This window comes from Panicum virgatum, chromosome 1K, assembly GCF_016808335.1.
Source record: "Panicum virgatum strain AP13 chromosome 1K, P.virgatum_v5, whole genome shotgun sequence".
Taxonomy (NCBI): Eukaryota; Viridiplantae; Streptophyta; class Magnoliopsida; order Poales; family Poaceae; genus Panicum; species Panicum virgatum.
In genome coordinates, this window is record NC_053136.1 from 25,200,947 (window position 1) to 25,217,131 (window position 16,185).

At 44.6% G+C, this 16,185-nt stretch overlaps 2 protein-coding genes across 2 annotated transcripts; one reads left to right on the forward strand and one right to left on the reverse strand.

Annotated features, from left to right (window-relative positions):
- Positions 1-690: 690 nt before the first annotated feature.
- On the reverse strand, positions 691-11,131 carry LOC120700076. Its single transcript, XM_039984242.1, has 5 exons — positions 10,859-11,131; positions 8,965-9,282; positions 5,792-5,993; positions 1,719-1,947; positions 691-1,183 (listed from the first exon to the last, which is right to left on the reverse strand). The coding sequence occupies exons 1-5, from the start codon at positions 10,961-10,963 to the stop codon at positions 916-918; spliced, it is 1,122 nt and encodes a 373-aa protein (XP_039840176.1). The 5' UTR covers positions 10,964-11,131; the 3' UTR covers positions 691-915.
- A 109-nt stretch (positions 11,132-11,240) lies between these two features.
- On the forward strand, positions 11,241-12,233 carry LOC120700086. Its single transcript, XM_039984251.1, has 2 exons — positions 11,241-11,655; positions 11,749-12,233. Exons 1-2 carry the CDS (start codon positions 11,503-11,505, stop codon positions 12,145-12,147), a joined length of 552 nt encoding a protein of 183 aa, XP_039840185.1. The 5' UTR covers positions 11,241-11,502; the 3' UTR covers positions 12,148-12,233.
- Positions 12,234-16,185: the final 3,952 nt, after the last annotated feature.

The following is a 16,185-nucleotide window of genomic DNA, read 5'->3' on the forward strand; positions in this document are numbered from 1 at the left end:
AGCCCGGATTTTCCTTAATCTAAAAAAAAGTCACACCATTTCTGATACTTGAGAATGCATACTACAGACATGAAACAAGGTACAAACATCTCGCTCCAATCATCGAATACTATCTTGGGCATATCATCTGATCATGAAACTAGGCACACAACAAGAGGAGGGGGCGTGTACCTGTGCCTGGAAGACAAAACACGGGATAGCTGGCATGGGACGAAGCAGGCACAGGCAGCAACGTCGCCTCGTGGTCGTAGGGAAAACCTTCGAGAGTGTAGGGAACACAACCGGCGACGTTCAAACCCTACCTACCGTGCAGAGTAGGGCGACGACCTATGGCGGCGGCGGCGAGGGTTGGGAGGTTGACACGAAGAGCGAGGGCGAGGCCAGGTGAGCAGGGCGGCGGCAATCCAGCGAGGGGCGAGGCAGGGCGGTTGTACTGTTGTGGGCGGATCGGCCGGGGGCATGAGGTTTGGGGGAGGGAGAGGGCGAAATTACCACAGTACCCTTCCGCACATCAAATTAATTAAATTAATTATTTTGAGGAGGCACCACCAACCATTGTAAAAGACCTCAAACAATAATCATAACGCAAAACCAATGAGGGTCATAACGCAAAACCGAGGACAGTTTGTAGTTTTTGCAGCCGACTTCTGAATTTTTCATCGCAAATGCAAGACAGTTTACCAAGAACCATTAAGGTCAAAGCATGAACGCAGGTGCAGCCATTTGAAATTGTCACGCTCTACGAGAACATACTGAGAACCTTGGAATACAGCCATTGTTGGCAATATATGAATGGAACATGGTCAAAACATGAGCGCTTAGATTTTTTGTTGTCAGTAACCTATCCATTAATTCTGCAGATGAACAGCAACGAGGAGTACTACAAAAGAACTACATGATGAAGTTGATGCCGTTTTAAGCTTCATTTGATCTTGTTCTTGTATCATCAGCATATCCGCTACCTTGGATTTCATCTGAATCAGCCTGGGTATCCCCATCTGTATCCGTATCTGGAGCCTTGTCTTCGGCAGAGGGAGGGGTATGACTGCTCCCAACAGTGCTGGTGTAGTTGCTAGCTTCCGTCATATTAGCCCCAGTATGCTTTTCCATCATTCCAGAAATTGCCAACTTTGGAGACCACTCCAGAACATCATCGATTATGTTAGAAACCTTCTTTTGGTACCTGAAAACAGGGGGGGGGGGGGGGGCAATGAAAAGATTAGTAATGTGAGTCAGAACATGCGATTGAACTTTTCCTTGACACAGCAGTATAAATTCCCTGACAAATACATTAAAGAAATCATTGATGACCTCATGCAAGAGGTGCTACCATCGAAAATTAAATGACAGATCCCTCATTTATACTGTAACCTTAAATCCTTGAAAATCAACATTTTGGATTGGACAGACTGCTTTCCAATTTGCCAGAAAAATTGGAAATGCAGTTATAGTTTTTGGGTTACCCAACTCAACCGACTGAAATTCCCATGATAGAGCAATCAGCGAACAAAACTTGTGCTTCCTATCAGATTATTAATTAGGGTGGACATTGTGTGAGCATAGATGGTTACTCAAATAAAATAAAAAACTAGAACTCCTAATGAGTAGAAAACAATGAACTAAAATTTCTACTATGGCAGATGTTATCTGCTCATAAAACTCAATATGGCTCTTAGGTCAAAACATGAAATAAGAAAAAATTGCAGATAACAAATTACCTGGCTCTAGCTGCTTCATCTGGAGCATGGTGCCTAAGGAGCAATATCACCAATAGAGAGACAAGAGCATAGAAAAGTCTTGATGTCCACTTTGGCCGCTCTCCTTCATCCTTTTCAGGCCAAAAACGAACGAGTTCTCTAAATGTTGTCTCCTCTGCATTTATATTGGGGAAGAACCATACACGTTTCCCAAGAAGAACCCATAAGATGCCGAAGATAGCAGCTCTTACTGCAATTCCATGGAAACAGAAGACAATGGGTTATTAGGGACAAAACAAAATGCTAAGTGACAAGAAAGGAAAAAGCTTTCTGGATGCATAAAACAACAAAAGTTAGAGATTTAACAAAATATAAGGAACTCTGGCATGCGCATGAAATCCAGTACCCTACCATCAGCAATTCAGCAAAAACAAGCATAAGGAGCAAGAATAACAGAAAAACAACTAGTAAAACTTTAGTCAATATTACTGGCAATCAATCGCTCATTGCCCTCTATTAGGACATAAAAAATCAACATATAGCCAAAGACAGCAGATATGAAGAATTTCATGTTGTTTATTGATTTACATAAATTTATAATTTCTTTAGATATAGAACAATTGACTGGAGTTCACCAAAAAAGAGGGATACCTGTTTATAGGTCACAATAAATTTAAACAGTGGTGAATCCTCATCAAACAATATTTAGTGGGAAATGAAACAAAACCGGAGGCATAAATATTTTATTATGACATTTCTTGGCAAATAGTTTCTTGCAGGAAAAATATACTTTGGCACATCATATGAAAGTAACAAACTAATACTTCCACATATAACAATTATAGTATCAAACACAAACTCTCAGGCACAAGAAGAGAATAGATCACCAGCTAGTTACCACTGATAAACCTAACCACTGATAAACCTAGTTTATCATGTAGATTCAGTAAATGAATCCACCCGGTCAAAGTAAAAAAAGTTGGTAAATACTAGTATACAACCGGCCTACTTTTTGTTCTTTTTGAGCTCCCGCCACGCTCTGCGCGGCCCTGCCCCAGCCATCGAAGTTGCTGCCGCCGCCACCTATCTCGCCATTGGCCGCCGCGCCGCCCCCCCCCCCCCCCCCCCTCCTCCACGCGCAGCCCTACCAACCCCTGGGCCATCTTAAACAGCCCATCGGCGCCGCCACCGACGGTCTCCCCCTTCACCGCCCTGCTTCTCCACGAGCTGCTCAGCGCCCTTGACGACATCATCTAGTCCGAGCTCCTTTGACTTGCCTTCCTCCGCGGCAGGCACAGACTACGGTTCTATAGGCTTTGGGTGTGTCGTCCGCGGTGGCAACGGCCGAGGCGTCGCCTGGAGGTTCCTCAACGCCAGCAGCCGCCCACCGGCCCTGAGTTGAACTCCTTCAAGTACCCCTCCGCCTTTTCGATGTACTGCCCGGTCGGCTTCTCCTCCAACTAGCTGTAAGAGGACACCGCGTGCATGATCTCTTCGGCCACTCCAGCAACCTCCTTATTGTCAATGTTGTCTGTGTTCTTATGCTGGATTACTGATGCGGCAGCGTCTGCAACTAGCTTGCTGTTGGAGAAAAGGTCGCCAGAGTCTTTGCCCTCTGCCATTGGACAAATTCTTTGTTTGGCATTTTGGTTTTCTGATTTTAGCAATTTAGGTGTTCTAATTTAGCTTTTTTTTCTTTATTTTTTACACAACTTTCGGCTAAATGAAAAGGCAAATTACTGATTTTGTTTTTGTCACGTCCCTTATCAGGGACTGTGCAAAACTAGGTGAATTGGGGGAATTGCGAGGGACAAATGGACGCTGAACCAGACACTTGAGATCGGGCACGCCGGCGGCGGCTGCGCCCAATCTCAAGGCCCGGAGTTAGATGAGGATCTCTCCTGATAATTCTTGCTTTTCCTCCCCTCAAAAGAGATACAATCTCATCCTTATATAGATGGGCTGACTTGACCCTTAAGAAACCCTGACTTGACCGTTAAGAAACCAATCTCTAAATTTAAGGAAATAACAAACCAATCTAATCTAATCTTTCCTAATATCTGGACCCTATTACTGTTCACATCGTGAACAGTACTTTCTGCCCATGACATCTCCCTCCTTCGAAGACAGCTCGCCCTCGAGCTGTGATGATCAGGTGGAGGCTCCTTCGAAGACAGCTCGCCCTCGAGCTGTGATGATCAGGTGGAGGCCACGGTTCCAAGTGCATGCGTGCCCTCGGTGGCCGGCGCCGAGGCGTGGCAGCATGTTCCAGAGACCCTGATTTCTTGGTCTTGCCATGCAGATGCATGCCGAGGAGTTGTAGTTGATCTGCCCCCGCGGGAGAAGCGAGACAAACCAGTTTTGGCATTCTGTTTTTCTGATTTAGCAATTTTAGGTGTTCTAATTTAGCTTTTTTTTCTTTATTTTTTAGGCAGCTTTCTGTTAAATCAAAAGGCAAATTACTGATTTTGTTTTGGCATTTTGGTTTTCTGATTTAGCATTTTAGGTGTTCTAATTCAGCTTTTTTTTTCCTTTATTTTTTAGGCAGCTTCTGCTAAATCAAAAGGCAAATTACTGATTTTAGTTTCGCATTTTGGTTTTCTGATTTAGCATTTTTAGGTGTCCCACCACTGCGGCATGCAGTGCTTCGGCGTCTACCATGGCCATCCTCATGTGCGTCACCAGCGCCAGGGGCTTCATCGGGTTTGTGTTGATTTTCTGAAAGATTTGCCCTATTTTCTTTCACGATATGTTTTTGCCGGGGTCAGCAGCGACAGGTGCGTGACAAGGGAGGGTGGTGGGCCCCTGCGCAGTTGCTCGTGTACTGGTTTCCACCGAAACCAGATAAGGAAAGCAATGCCCCAGGTCATGACTATTTGCCTAATAAGGATAGGCCGTAGCAGGGGACAAATACGGCCGGCCGTAATATAGCTGTGTCCAAAAAAGTTTGGATGTATTTGAATTGGAAGGGTTAAAACAGCTGAAAATCTGTTGTGACAAAACAAGGAATAGCTACTTAAGCTGTTGAGCTCGTGGCTCCCACACATAAATTCTTGGTTTGAAAACTACCCCCGTTTTTATTTACTTTTAACAACTGATGCACTGAAGTTTGGGTCCAACCCTAAAGTGTGGTGCAAATAGCAGAACGATAACCAAAATCACAACATCTGGCACATGGTAGAACCTATCACTATCAGCTGAGCTAGCTGTGCGGCTTTTAGTAAAAGTGTGAATCTTTGTAACTTTATTGTATCGTATCTGTGAATTTGAATCTAAAATCTTGTTTCAAAGTTTGTTTGAGAAATCTGAGAAACATTCCAAACTTTTCCAGTGACATCTGGTTAGTTTCTTAATGTACTGAGAATGAACCTGCCTACAACCACAAGTACTGGGATTTAGTCCAAACGCAACTGTGTCGCTAAGGAAATGGAAGTTAATGTAGCATTCTTTTTAATGATACAACAGCAAGGCATTCCTATACTACTAGTAGTGACTTAGTGCAGCTATCTATGGTTCTAAAATACCCCCATCTATACAAAATATAAGGCGTTTTAAGATTCATGTTGGTCAAACTTCTATAGCCTTAACCATCATCATATCAAGAGTCATATCTGATAGAATAAGGTCACCTTATAGTGAGATAGCTCATTTTCATAGTAATTACTAGTCAAAGTGTCACCTTATAGACTGAGTCAATGTCCTAAGAGTATATTTTAGATCTCAGGGAGTATATAAATGCAGCAGCATTTGCTCACAGTACTTAGGCAGGCCCACTCTATATTCTATTGTGCCACTTCCAACAAAAAAAAAGCATCAATATATATTATAAACTTCCACTGGCGAAGTCAAGACCAACTTCCTATATAAACAACATGCAAACAACATAATCCGAAGTGAGCATGCATAACACAGGCAAACAATTGTCATGAATTACTCGAAGAGGTGTAATGACCAAAGTGTTATGTGATGTTGGTAGGTGTCGGTGTATAACACAGGCAAACAACTGTTGTTCATTATATGTGTGGTACACAACTGCCAATCCTTAAACAACAGTTTTGAATGAAAGCACACTCAGCGAGGGAGAGAGATCTTACGCAAAAGAATGGAGACGATGAAAAGTAGCGCTCCAGCACATGAGTACAGTACAAGAATCTTGCATTGATATGGATAAACTGGGAATAAGCAGACTGCCAGTGCAAAAAGAGGCCAAACAAATGAAAGAATTGTCTGCCACAAGGTCCGCCTTTTGAGAAACATCCAAGCAAAGAAACCATCATTTTCAGTAAACACTTGTTCCTGTAAGCACAAATCAAACCCACTTACATAAGAACAACCACGAGAAGAAAATAACATTGTAACATATTCTGTAGTGAACTGTTATGCATAATCTAATTATATCAAACCTAAGATACAGAATACTACGTACAAAGAAATTTTGTAAAGCAAATACCTCGTTTTCATGTACAGCTAACAAAAAGATCAGAAAATATTGCAAGACTTAGAATGTATGAACCTAGTAAAAAACTTGAGTACATATTGAAGTATAACGATGTTTTAGTTTGACATCAATCCATTAACTGTCATGGGCAGTCGGAGGTCTTATGGGCCGGCTGGGCAGGCCCATTAGGGTTAGGTTTAGGGATAAGATTAGGTCTTACTTAGGGGTTAAGGACCCCTCTCTACATAAAGAGAGGAGATATGTCATACAAGGCAAGAAAGAATTATGAGAAATCAATCTAGTTCCAATCCTCAATTCGTCACCCCAGTATAGATCCAATCCCAGTCTAATTAGCCATCGCCGTCCGGCTATCCTACCAGCGGATGTTTACCCCGTTATGAACTAGGTTCATAACTGGTATCAGATTGCTCAGGTTCATTATCCATGGAGTCCTTGCAGAAATCCATCGAGGATCTCACGACAAAGGTCGACGGGATGAACACCACGCTATCTGCCCTCCCAAGTGTCGGCGCTGCTGAAGATGTTGAATGACACCGGCAACCATTTTCAATCTGTTGGTGTCACTGTTCAGCGTCTAGGAGCAGAAGACAGCTCGTCTGTGTACAGCGTGCAGTCACAGTCGCCGCCGACGACGTCCTTCCGCATCCGCATGGGGCAACTACACCTCCGCTTCGTCAGACGGAGGGCACCGTCAGCTAGGCGCCAGTGGCCACGAACCGGCCGCCCATGGTGCCGGCCGCAGCAAGGTCGCCTCCGCGGTCCGCTGCCTGCAAGCGCACGATGCTGGTCGATGCGAGGCCGCCACCACCGATGGCCGCTGCAGGGTCACCTCCGCTGGCAGTCGTGGAGGGCTTCTTCGAGTCACAGCGTGCCGCTGCCCTTCTGTTCCGCCTTGCAGGTTTCCACTTTATCTCCTCTTGCAGGTTTCCACTTTATCTCCTCGGCCGCAGATTGCGGCAATGAATGGGGTGACGGAGCTTGCCTTCCCCGTGGGGAGAGACATGGAGCTGGGCTTGTGGTGGGCCAAAAAAGCTACTGTTTGGCCGGCGGGCTGCCACATATTCTCATGACACAGCAGTTCACATGCAGCCCACAAGTCTGCAGTTTCCATGGGAGCCAGGAGTTGCCATGTTAGCTGCATGTGAGTGCTTCCTGTGGGGATCTGTTGCTGCGTGCATGCCTAATTGTGGGGGATCTGTTGCTGCATGCACGCCTAATTGCGGATTGCATGCACCAGGAGGGGTTGATGGCGCATGGATGGAGGTACTTCTGCCTTCTCTCTCTGCACGTCAGGATGGGGTCCACCTAAATTCGGTAGAGCTCCACAAATCGAGTCTTTCAAATTAGTTTGTGTCTTAATAGGAAACAAGAAAATAAGCCGAGATGCAAAAGGCTTATTTTTTAGGTGTTTAATTTCTAAAGAGTCACGTCGTCTCTATAAGCAGGGTGTGTTGCATCTCAAGGACGAGCTGCTCAAAAAGAGGGGCGTAATGTCATGGGCAGTCGGAGGTCTTATGGGCCGACTGGGCAGGCCCATTAGGGTTAGGTTTAGGGATCAGATTAGGTCTTACTTAGGGGTCAAGGACCCCTCTCTATGTAAAGAGAGGAGATATCAGATATGTCATTCAAGGCAAGCAAGAATTATGAGAAATCAATCTAGTCCCAATCCTCAATTCGTCTCCCCAGTATAGATCCAATCCCAGTCTAATTAGCCGTCGCCGTCCGGCTATCCTCCCGGCGGATGTTTACCCCGTTATGAACTAGGTTCATAACATTAACACAAAAAATAAATAAAATAAAGAATCATACATGATCAACCCTAATTAACTAACTCCAAACCCATCTCAATTCATTTCAATATGAGGAGAATAACGGAATAGACTGAATTAGTCAGAATTGAAAAATCATACAAGAGAAAGTAGATAATGTAATTATCAGCATTAATGGGTCTTACTATATCAAAACAGAGGTATTTCAATTATTCATCTTATATTGAAAACCCAACGATTTTAACTCATTCTAGGCACTTCTTGCTGCCAATTTTTAGTAGCTGCAGCTATAAGATACTACATGAATGAATTATGAAAAAACAGATGATAAAAGTTTGCTTCCTGCACCTTCCTTTAGACTCAATTTACCCCATTTTAAAGTAATTGTAGCAAGCAGATATATCACTTCAGGACTATTAAAGCAGAACATAACCATTACTTGATCATAAGAAAACTTTTACTTGACATCATTGATACAAAAGGTGCAACTACCAAGTAGAATTACTGAAACTGTGGATAACGGTTAGGTAAACTTCAACATAATGTCACATCAAGATAGCAATGCAAAAGGCGCAATTTTCAACTAGAATTACTGAAACTGTAGAAACATCCAGGGCAGTATGTCAATGATATGTCACTCTGGCATTGCTGCGGATTGCTCATGCGATGTCTAATCACCTATCAATAACTGCAAACTATTTATAACTGCTACAGTGGCTTGAAAATGTGCCTTTGCATAATCAGGTGGCTTTCCTTGCAAAAGCATAATCGGGTGACTTTCCTTGCAAAAATATCTATCACTTCAGATAAAAGGCTTCTAATTGTAGCATATTTGAACTAAAATATGGTTTTAGTATTATAAATGGAGTTTGATTACGACGATTAGCTTAGAGATTATGCAGTGTAATGCCAATGATGCAGTAAGAGAGTTCAAGAATAAAAAATGGGTACAGCTACAGTATTAACAAGTTATCCTGACCAACAGAATCAGAAGATATATTATGGTACGTTTTATGTAAAAATAGCATACAACACTTACATTATGTATCTCCAAATGAGCAGGCCATGATGATAGTTTTTTCTTGCCAGGCCTGACAGTTTTCATAACTCGGTCGCATCTTATCACAAGGTTCTTGGTCAGCAAAGTGTTAACAATGTCCTCCACTTCTAAATCTTTATCCGGCCCTAAAATTTCCCTGACTTCTGGATTATTCTTGATGAAGGTAGTGAAATCTTTTCCACGAAAATACTCCACTCGAGTTTCTTGCATGATTGCCCATCTGGATTCCAGTTGTTTGTTATCCCTAACCTTCTCAGCAAACAATTGATAAACATCTTTCTTCGGAGCAGATTTCTCCTACATGATACAACAGCATTATTGAATCAGTGCACCAGCTTTAGAGTATATTTCTAAAATTTTCAGCATTGCATACAATGTGAAGCAAAGAGACCTAATCTCAAGAAGTTTCATTGTCCTCACGTTGAAGAAGGGAAAATTAATTTCAAGGCTAGGGGCAAGCAAAATACTAAACTAATTACTAATCTAAATTAAACAGGAAAAAAACTTCTAACCAATGATTACTGTGAGCGTTCACGCCCAGGCCTGTGGAAATGAAATCTTCTAACAACCATTTCATCGACAGCACCGAACTAGGCATACTGCGAGAAATTTGAATTTTTTCCATCACAAATATTGGGCTTCACAATATTACCACTGTAAATATGATCTTCACAAAATAACCACTTACAACATTGACACATTAATTTTATTACCATTTTCTCTCTTTGATTGATTTGTAATTCCTTTTTCATTTACTAGCACAGGAAATGACAAATCTGCCCATTAGAGTCTCATGTTATCTGCCTGGTTCGATCGAGTCAAATACAAATCCCTATTCAGTCTATTTACATGGTTGTGAAGAGTTTTATTGTGGTTGTTGCCGAAATACTGAGTGATTCTGCTTTTTCAGGGAGAAATTATCCAGTGCTTCAGGCCAAGAGAATGTATAGCTACTTCTTACGGGTGGTTGTGTATCAGATTGGCAAAAATGGCATTGGAGCCCCTAGCGACTCTGGCCCCTGCAGCCTATTGGCAATTTTTTTTTCTCGAACGGCGCAGGGGGACTGCGCGTCATTTTCTTTAAGATATAAAAAAAGGAAAGAGCACAGAGGATAGACAACCCCTGTGTTCCGTACAACTCACACAAATAGGTCGACTCTTACAAAAGAAACAACCCATGACCACGCCCCCAGGACCTAAGGTGCCAGGGGCAACGACCTATCGAGAGCTCCTTGAGCTTGGATGCTCCTGCCATGCACCAAAGAAATTGCGGGTGCAGAGCAGTCATCTGGTGATCACGGCCCTCAGTAGTTGCGGCAAGCAGGAGGTCAGGCAATCTGCGGCAGCGTTTCGGCAGGCACGCAAAGCTTGATGAAACAGCTTCTGTTGTTCTACCAATCCAATCAAGCCAGGTATTCAGGTAAACATGACAAGGTGCAACTTGGTCCTCAAGTAATTGTTAAAAGAAATTATGAATCAATAAAACGGGGAAAATGGCAGTGAAATCAATATGTCAATGTTATAAGTGGGTATTTTGCGAAACCCATGTTTGAGGTGCTAATTTTGCAAAGCCCGCTATTTATATAGTGTTATAAATACAAATTTTTCTACTACGAGCTTCTCCAGATCCACCGAACCCTTGTAGAATGAAACAAAAAATTGATCAGCGTCCAACAGCTACAAGAAAACATTCATGAATTCCGCAGAACCGCATCGCATGATTCGAGTCATCCGGAGTAAACAAGAGATGAATCTAACGACGCGCCCCCCGAAAACACACCAAATTGCGCGGCACGACTGCATCTAAACCAAATCTAAAAGCCCCATGGATGGCAAGGCGACGGGCTAACCAGAGCGGAGGGATCAAGCTGACCTGAGGCGCGGCGCGGGAGGAGCGCGAGACGGGACCGCCGGCCTTCTTCCCCTTGTCCTTGTCCGCCGACTTGGTCGCCGTGGCCTTGGCTCCCTTCCCCGCCATCTCGTCGGAGGGAGGCGGAACCTTACCCCGACGGTGGCCGCTGGATCCGAGCGCGAACAGGGCGGATCTCACGGCCGATTTCGACGAAAAATTCGGGGGATTGAGGCTTTGGGCTCACAAAGTCGCAACCCTTCTCACGAGAAAGGAAGAAGTCTAGATAATCCCTTAAGGATAAAGGGTGGAACACTTAACCCTCCAAGTATATAACAGGTATTCTACACCCTAAACTAAGATGAAACCGGTTAAAATCCCTCTTAAGTCCATTTTCCCATCCGGTTTTGCCCTGCTAGCGCGCCATGCTGGACAGAAGTCCACACTGGCCCCTTGCCTAGCTGTCAGGGCGGGAAAAGAGGGGGCTTTTCCGGGCTCTCCCTCCCTTTCCCTCCAGAACATGTTAAATGGCGCCAAAAGTAGAAGGAAGTGAAGGAGGAGCAGAGTTCAGGAGGAGAGGAGAGGAGTGAGAAGGGGAGGGAAAGCTCGTGGCCCTGGCGGAGTCCAGTTTCCGTTCGTCTGCGTCGGGTGCCAGCGGCCGCAGAGGCATGGGAGGGATGCGCGCACCCGTGCTGTACCAAGAGGGCCCTCTTGCTTATGAGCCGACGGTTTTCTGCAGATGCGACAGGAAAGCGCCGCGTTGGATCTCATGGAGCGATGATAATCCGGGGCACAGGTATTTCAGATGCATTGCCGCACGGGTGAGTCAAAAATTGTTGGAGTTTTCTCGAGGATTCGTTCTGTTCGAGTGGATTTCTTTTGTGAAAACCTAAGTTTTGGTCGTGCAAATGCAGACAATCAACGATTGCGGTTTCTATGTATGGATTGATGGGGAGCACACGCCATTTTTGAAGAACTTGCTTTTGGATCTTCGTGATGCAGTTTGGAACCTAAGGAATGAGAATGCCCAACTGAAGCAACTCAATCAGCAAGGCACTAGTGATGCGGTTTGCAACTTGAGGAGGGAGAATGCTCAGCTAAAGCAGATGAATGAAAAGCTGCAGAGGAGCAATGAAGTTATGGAGGCTGGCATGAAGGCAAAGATTAAAGAGTTGGAGGACAAGGATGCTACATTGGCAGCCATAGCCACCATGTTCAGATCTGGAAGTAGTTGTAGCTCATTTAGCTGGGTTTGGGTTGGTGCAGGTTTTCTATGTGGCGTGTGTTTTGGCCTGATGTTTAGTGCAATGTGAGTCATGCTAAACTGATGTAAGGTCTTTTTGTTGTGCTTTGTGAACTGACTAATGGTAATGGAATGCAATTTAATGCTTGTGAGAAAGCATGAACGGATGAACACATATTTAATCTGCAACCAAAATCATGACCATGAAGCACATTCATGACTTGTGCTACTCAACTACCAGCCATACATGTTCAGCAGCCTAACATGGTTCACCAGACATATTAACAAACAAACATGTTCACCAGGCACTACATGAGGCACTGCTAGTAGTTTGGTTCAGCACTAATATTTACAAACAAAATCACTGATTCATTGTGACAAACAAAAGCAGTAAATCATCTTCCTAATCAAAAGGCTGATGGAACGCAGAAGCAGTTCATCAGTTGTCTCCAAATAGAAGGTATTGCAGCCTAGAAGTGTTGTGTCGTGTTGTCCTCTTCCTTGCTGGCTGGTTATGGGCTGGCTGAGCACTTGTCCGTGGAGTGCTCTGTGTATTGTGAACAACTGAAGTAGCAGTTTTTTGAGTGTTGTTGCTTTGCCATCCTTGAGTGCTGCTAGTTTGCCAAGCTTCAAAGGTGGTACTTTGTTATGTGCCCATTGCTCCCTGCAAACAAGAAGTGGATTATCCATTGCTCCCTGCAAATAAAAGTTGAATGAACAAGGTTAATTACCTCTATGTTTGATGTTCCTGCCTCATTTGCTTTCCTCTTCCTAGTAGTAGCTCTTTTGATGTAGGCATTCTTCTTCTTTCCAGCCTCAGGATTAAGAGAACATATTCTTGCATTGTGTGTTGTTTTGTGACACAAACTGCACTTCATTTTGATGCCTTTCCTGGACATTTTTGTTCTCTTTGGTGCTTCATCCGGCTCCCTTGTTCTCTGAGTTTTGGGCCTTCCAGGCCTCTGGCATACTGCAATTTTCTGCGACCCAAGATAAATTCCCCACCAAAATGAAATTTGACCGCAACAAAATTGAGATTATCCATTCCTAACAACAACAAAATACACATGTAAGGCTATGTTATAATCAAAGAAATTCCAATCCTTGAAAATCCTAACTTGAAAACCCCAACTGAAAACCCATCGACATCCTTCTACAGATTGAGCCCTACCACCTCATGCTCGATTAAACTGACCAAAACCATCACCTTTGCCTATTAAAACTTGAAATCACTCCGATTCATCACTGATTGCAGACTTACCAAGACCCGCTCGAAAACCCCAATGGAAAACCCCACTACCTTCGAAATAAGCACTAGATTAGGGGAATAGCCTACACGAAGGAGTTGCAGGGACTCACCTTGGCCTCGTGCATCAATCGAAGGAGCCTGACGTCCTCGCGATCATGGAGCCGCCTTCCGCTTCGCCGAATGCCGGAGGGAGAGCCGAGCGGAAGGAGCGAGGAGGCGTGCCGTCAATTAATGCGCGGAGGGGTCGAGACGCTGCCGCCTATAGAGGAGGCCCAATATTACCTGACAAGTGGGCCAAGGGGGGCAACGTGGAGGGGGCAACACTGCACAAGGGGCCAGCGTGGACTTCTGTCCAGCATGGCGCGCCAGCAGGGCAAAACTGGATGGGAAAACAGCCTTGAGGGGGATTTTAACTGGTTTCATCTACTTTAGGGTGTAGAATACCTGGTTTCATACTTGGGGGGGTTAAGTGTTCCACCCTTCATATTTGAGGGGGTTATCTAGACTTTTTCCCACGAAGAAATGAAGAGATGCTAGAAAGTCTTCTCTGATTTACGAAGGTTCTGTGGAGAAAGGGCCAAAAGAAAATGGGTTTGCTGACACTCTGATTTACGAGATCCTAAAATTCTACTGACCCCATTTTTATGTTATCGTAAATACTTTTTTGAGTGATATTGACATAAATACTAGTAAAGCTACGCCACGCACCTATCCTAAATAACCCTGAATAGACAAGATTTTCATAAGAAAATAATTTTATATTCATAGCAAATATGTACACACAACAAGTACGTACTTTAACCACATAAGACACATGTGCTAGTGAAGACGATCGTGATACATAGAGCTAGGTGGCAGTATTTATATTTGGGATTTTAATTTGAATATTATAGAATAATGATGTATTTTGTATAGTATAAGCTTCTTTTTAAGTTTCATTCCAATTAGAATAGGAATCTCTTTATTAATTCTGAATTTTTTATTGAATAAATTGCACCCACTAAACAACAACTTGGCTGGTGGGTGCAAATTAGTCCAACAATTTGTAAAATGCTCAATTTAGTACAATAACTTGACAGCTGGGTGCAAATTGATCCAACAGCTTAGAAAATGCTTAATTTATTGCAAGAACTTGATAAATTGGAGCATTCACAGTCCAAACGTTACACGACAATGTACTTGCTAACGTCATGTCATAATAAAGAGTATATTCACGTCGGAATGTATTGTTTGACCATAGATTTTCATTTTGCAGTGGACGCCAATAATTTTATTCTCAGAATAATTTAATCATGGTTTAATTAAAAATAATATATTATTTAACCACCATTACAACAGCAAGTAACCGGTACCGGAACCGGAAACCGCGGTAACCGGTCAAACCGGTCCGGACCGGTTCCGGTACCGGCTGGTTTCAAACCGGCCCTAATTTAAAATTCAAATTTGAATTCAAAAAAATAAAAAAAAATCCCAAAAAATTCCTAAAAATACTTCAAGTTGCGACGAATCTAATGGTGTCAAATTTTTTCAAATATTCGTTCATTTAGTATACTTTGCGGGCATTTGAAGTTAAAAAAAAGTGTACATACAAAAGTATACAAATGCAATGTAAAACATGTTATACATTGTATTAATGTAAAAGTAGTACAAAAGAGGGTTGGAGGGTTCATTCAGACTAAAACATGTTATACAAACATTCAAATTTTGAAATAAAGTGAGTTTTCCATCGGTTTTTTGTTCAACTCCCGGTTCCCACTCAAACCGGACCGGTTTACCGGTCAAACCGATCGGCTAACCGGTGGAAACCGATTAAACTGCCATCTAGAGTTTGAAATTTGAATTTGACCGGTTTTTACTGGTTTTCGGTCAAATCAGACCGGTTTACCAGAACCGGAGGGCGGCAGTTTCGTCGTTCCGGTTGGTAAAAAAAACCTACGCACCACCCATAGCCGCAGCCGCAGCCGCCGCATCTCCTCCACCCTAGCTACTCCCTCCCCGCCTAACCCGCCGCGCCCTCCCGCTCCACCGCCGCCGTCTGGCACCCACCCTCGGGGCTGCACCATGCGGGCTCCCTCTCGGAGTTCGCCGCCGCCCCGGCCTCCCGTGCAAAACGCCCACCCACGCACGCCACGGTGCGCGCCGACCGCTCACCCCCGCTCGAGCCACGCCCGCCCAGGCAGTCGCAGGCCCGCGCGGCGCTCTGTGCGCTCGCCTGCTGTCGCGACCACACGCCCTGCGGCGGCGGCCCCCACCTGTGAGCCCCGGGCGAGGCCGGGGTCAGGGCGTGGGACCTCGCGGATGCCTTCTGCGCGCAGCCGACCCAGCAGCGCTAGGGCGTCCGCGCCCTTCTGGGAGTCGCGCAGGACGCCGCCGGCGCTCTGCCTCGAGGTGGATCCCGGCCGCGGCGTGGTGTGGAGCGGCCACGAGGATGGGCGGATCATGAGGTCGGCATGCCAAGGTTCTCGATTTGCTCGTTTTGGCTCTCCTGCGGTGGCAAGGGAACCCTTGCTGGCCAACAAGGTGAAGCTGGAGCAGTAGGCCGATCATGGCCGCGCAAGGAGCCCGAGATGGAGGCGACATTGGCCGGCGGCATGTATTGAGATAATGTAACATCCCGTTGTTGACAGCCAAATTTGGCACCTGCTCAGGTCGACCGGTCTGACCGGTCGGGCCGACCGGTCTGACCGTCGGGCCGACCGGTCAGACCGGTCTGGTCTGTACAGTCCGAGTAGAATTAGGGTTTTTGTAAAGAGTCCTCATATAATCCTACTCGTGAAGGGGTACGTCTTCCCCGACCTATAAATATAAAGGCTAAGGCCGATTGAGGTAATTCCCAATCGAATCAATACAAAAAATCGC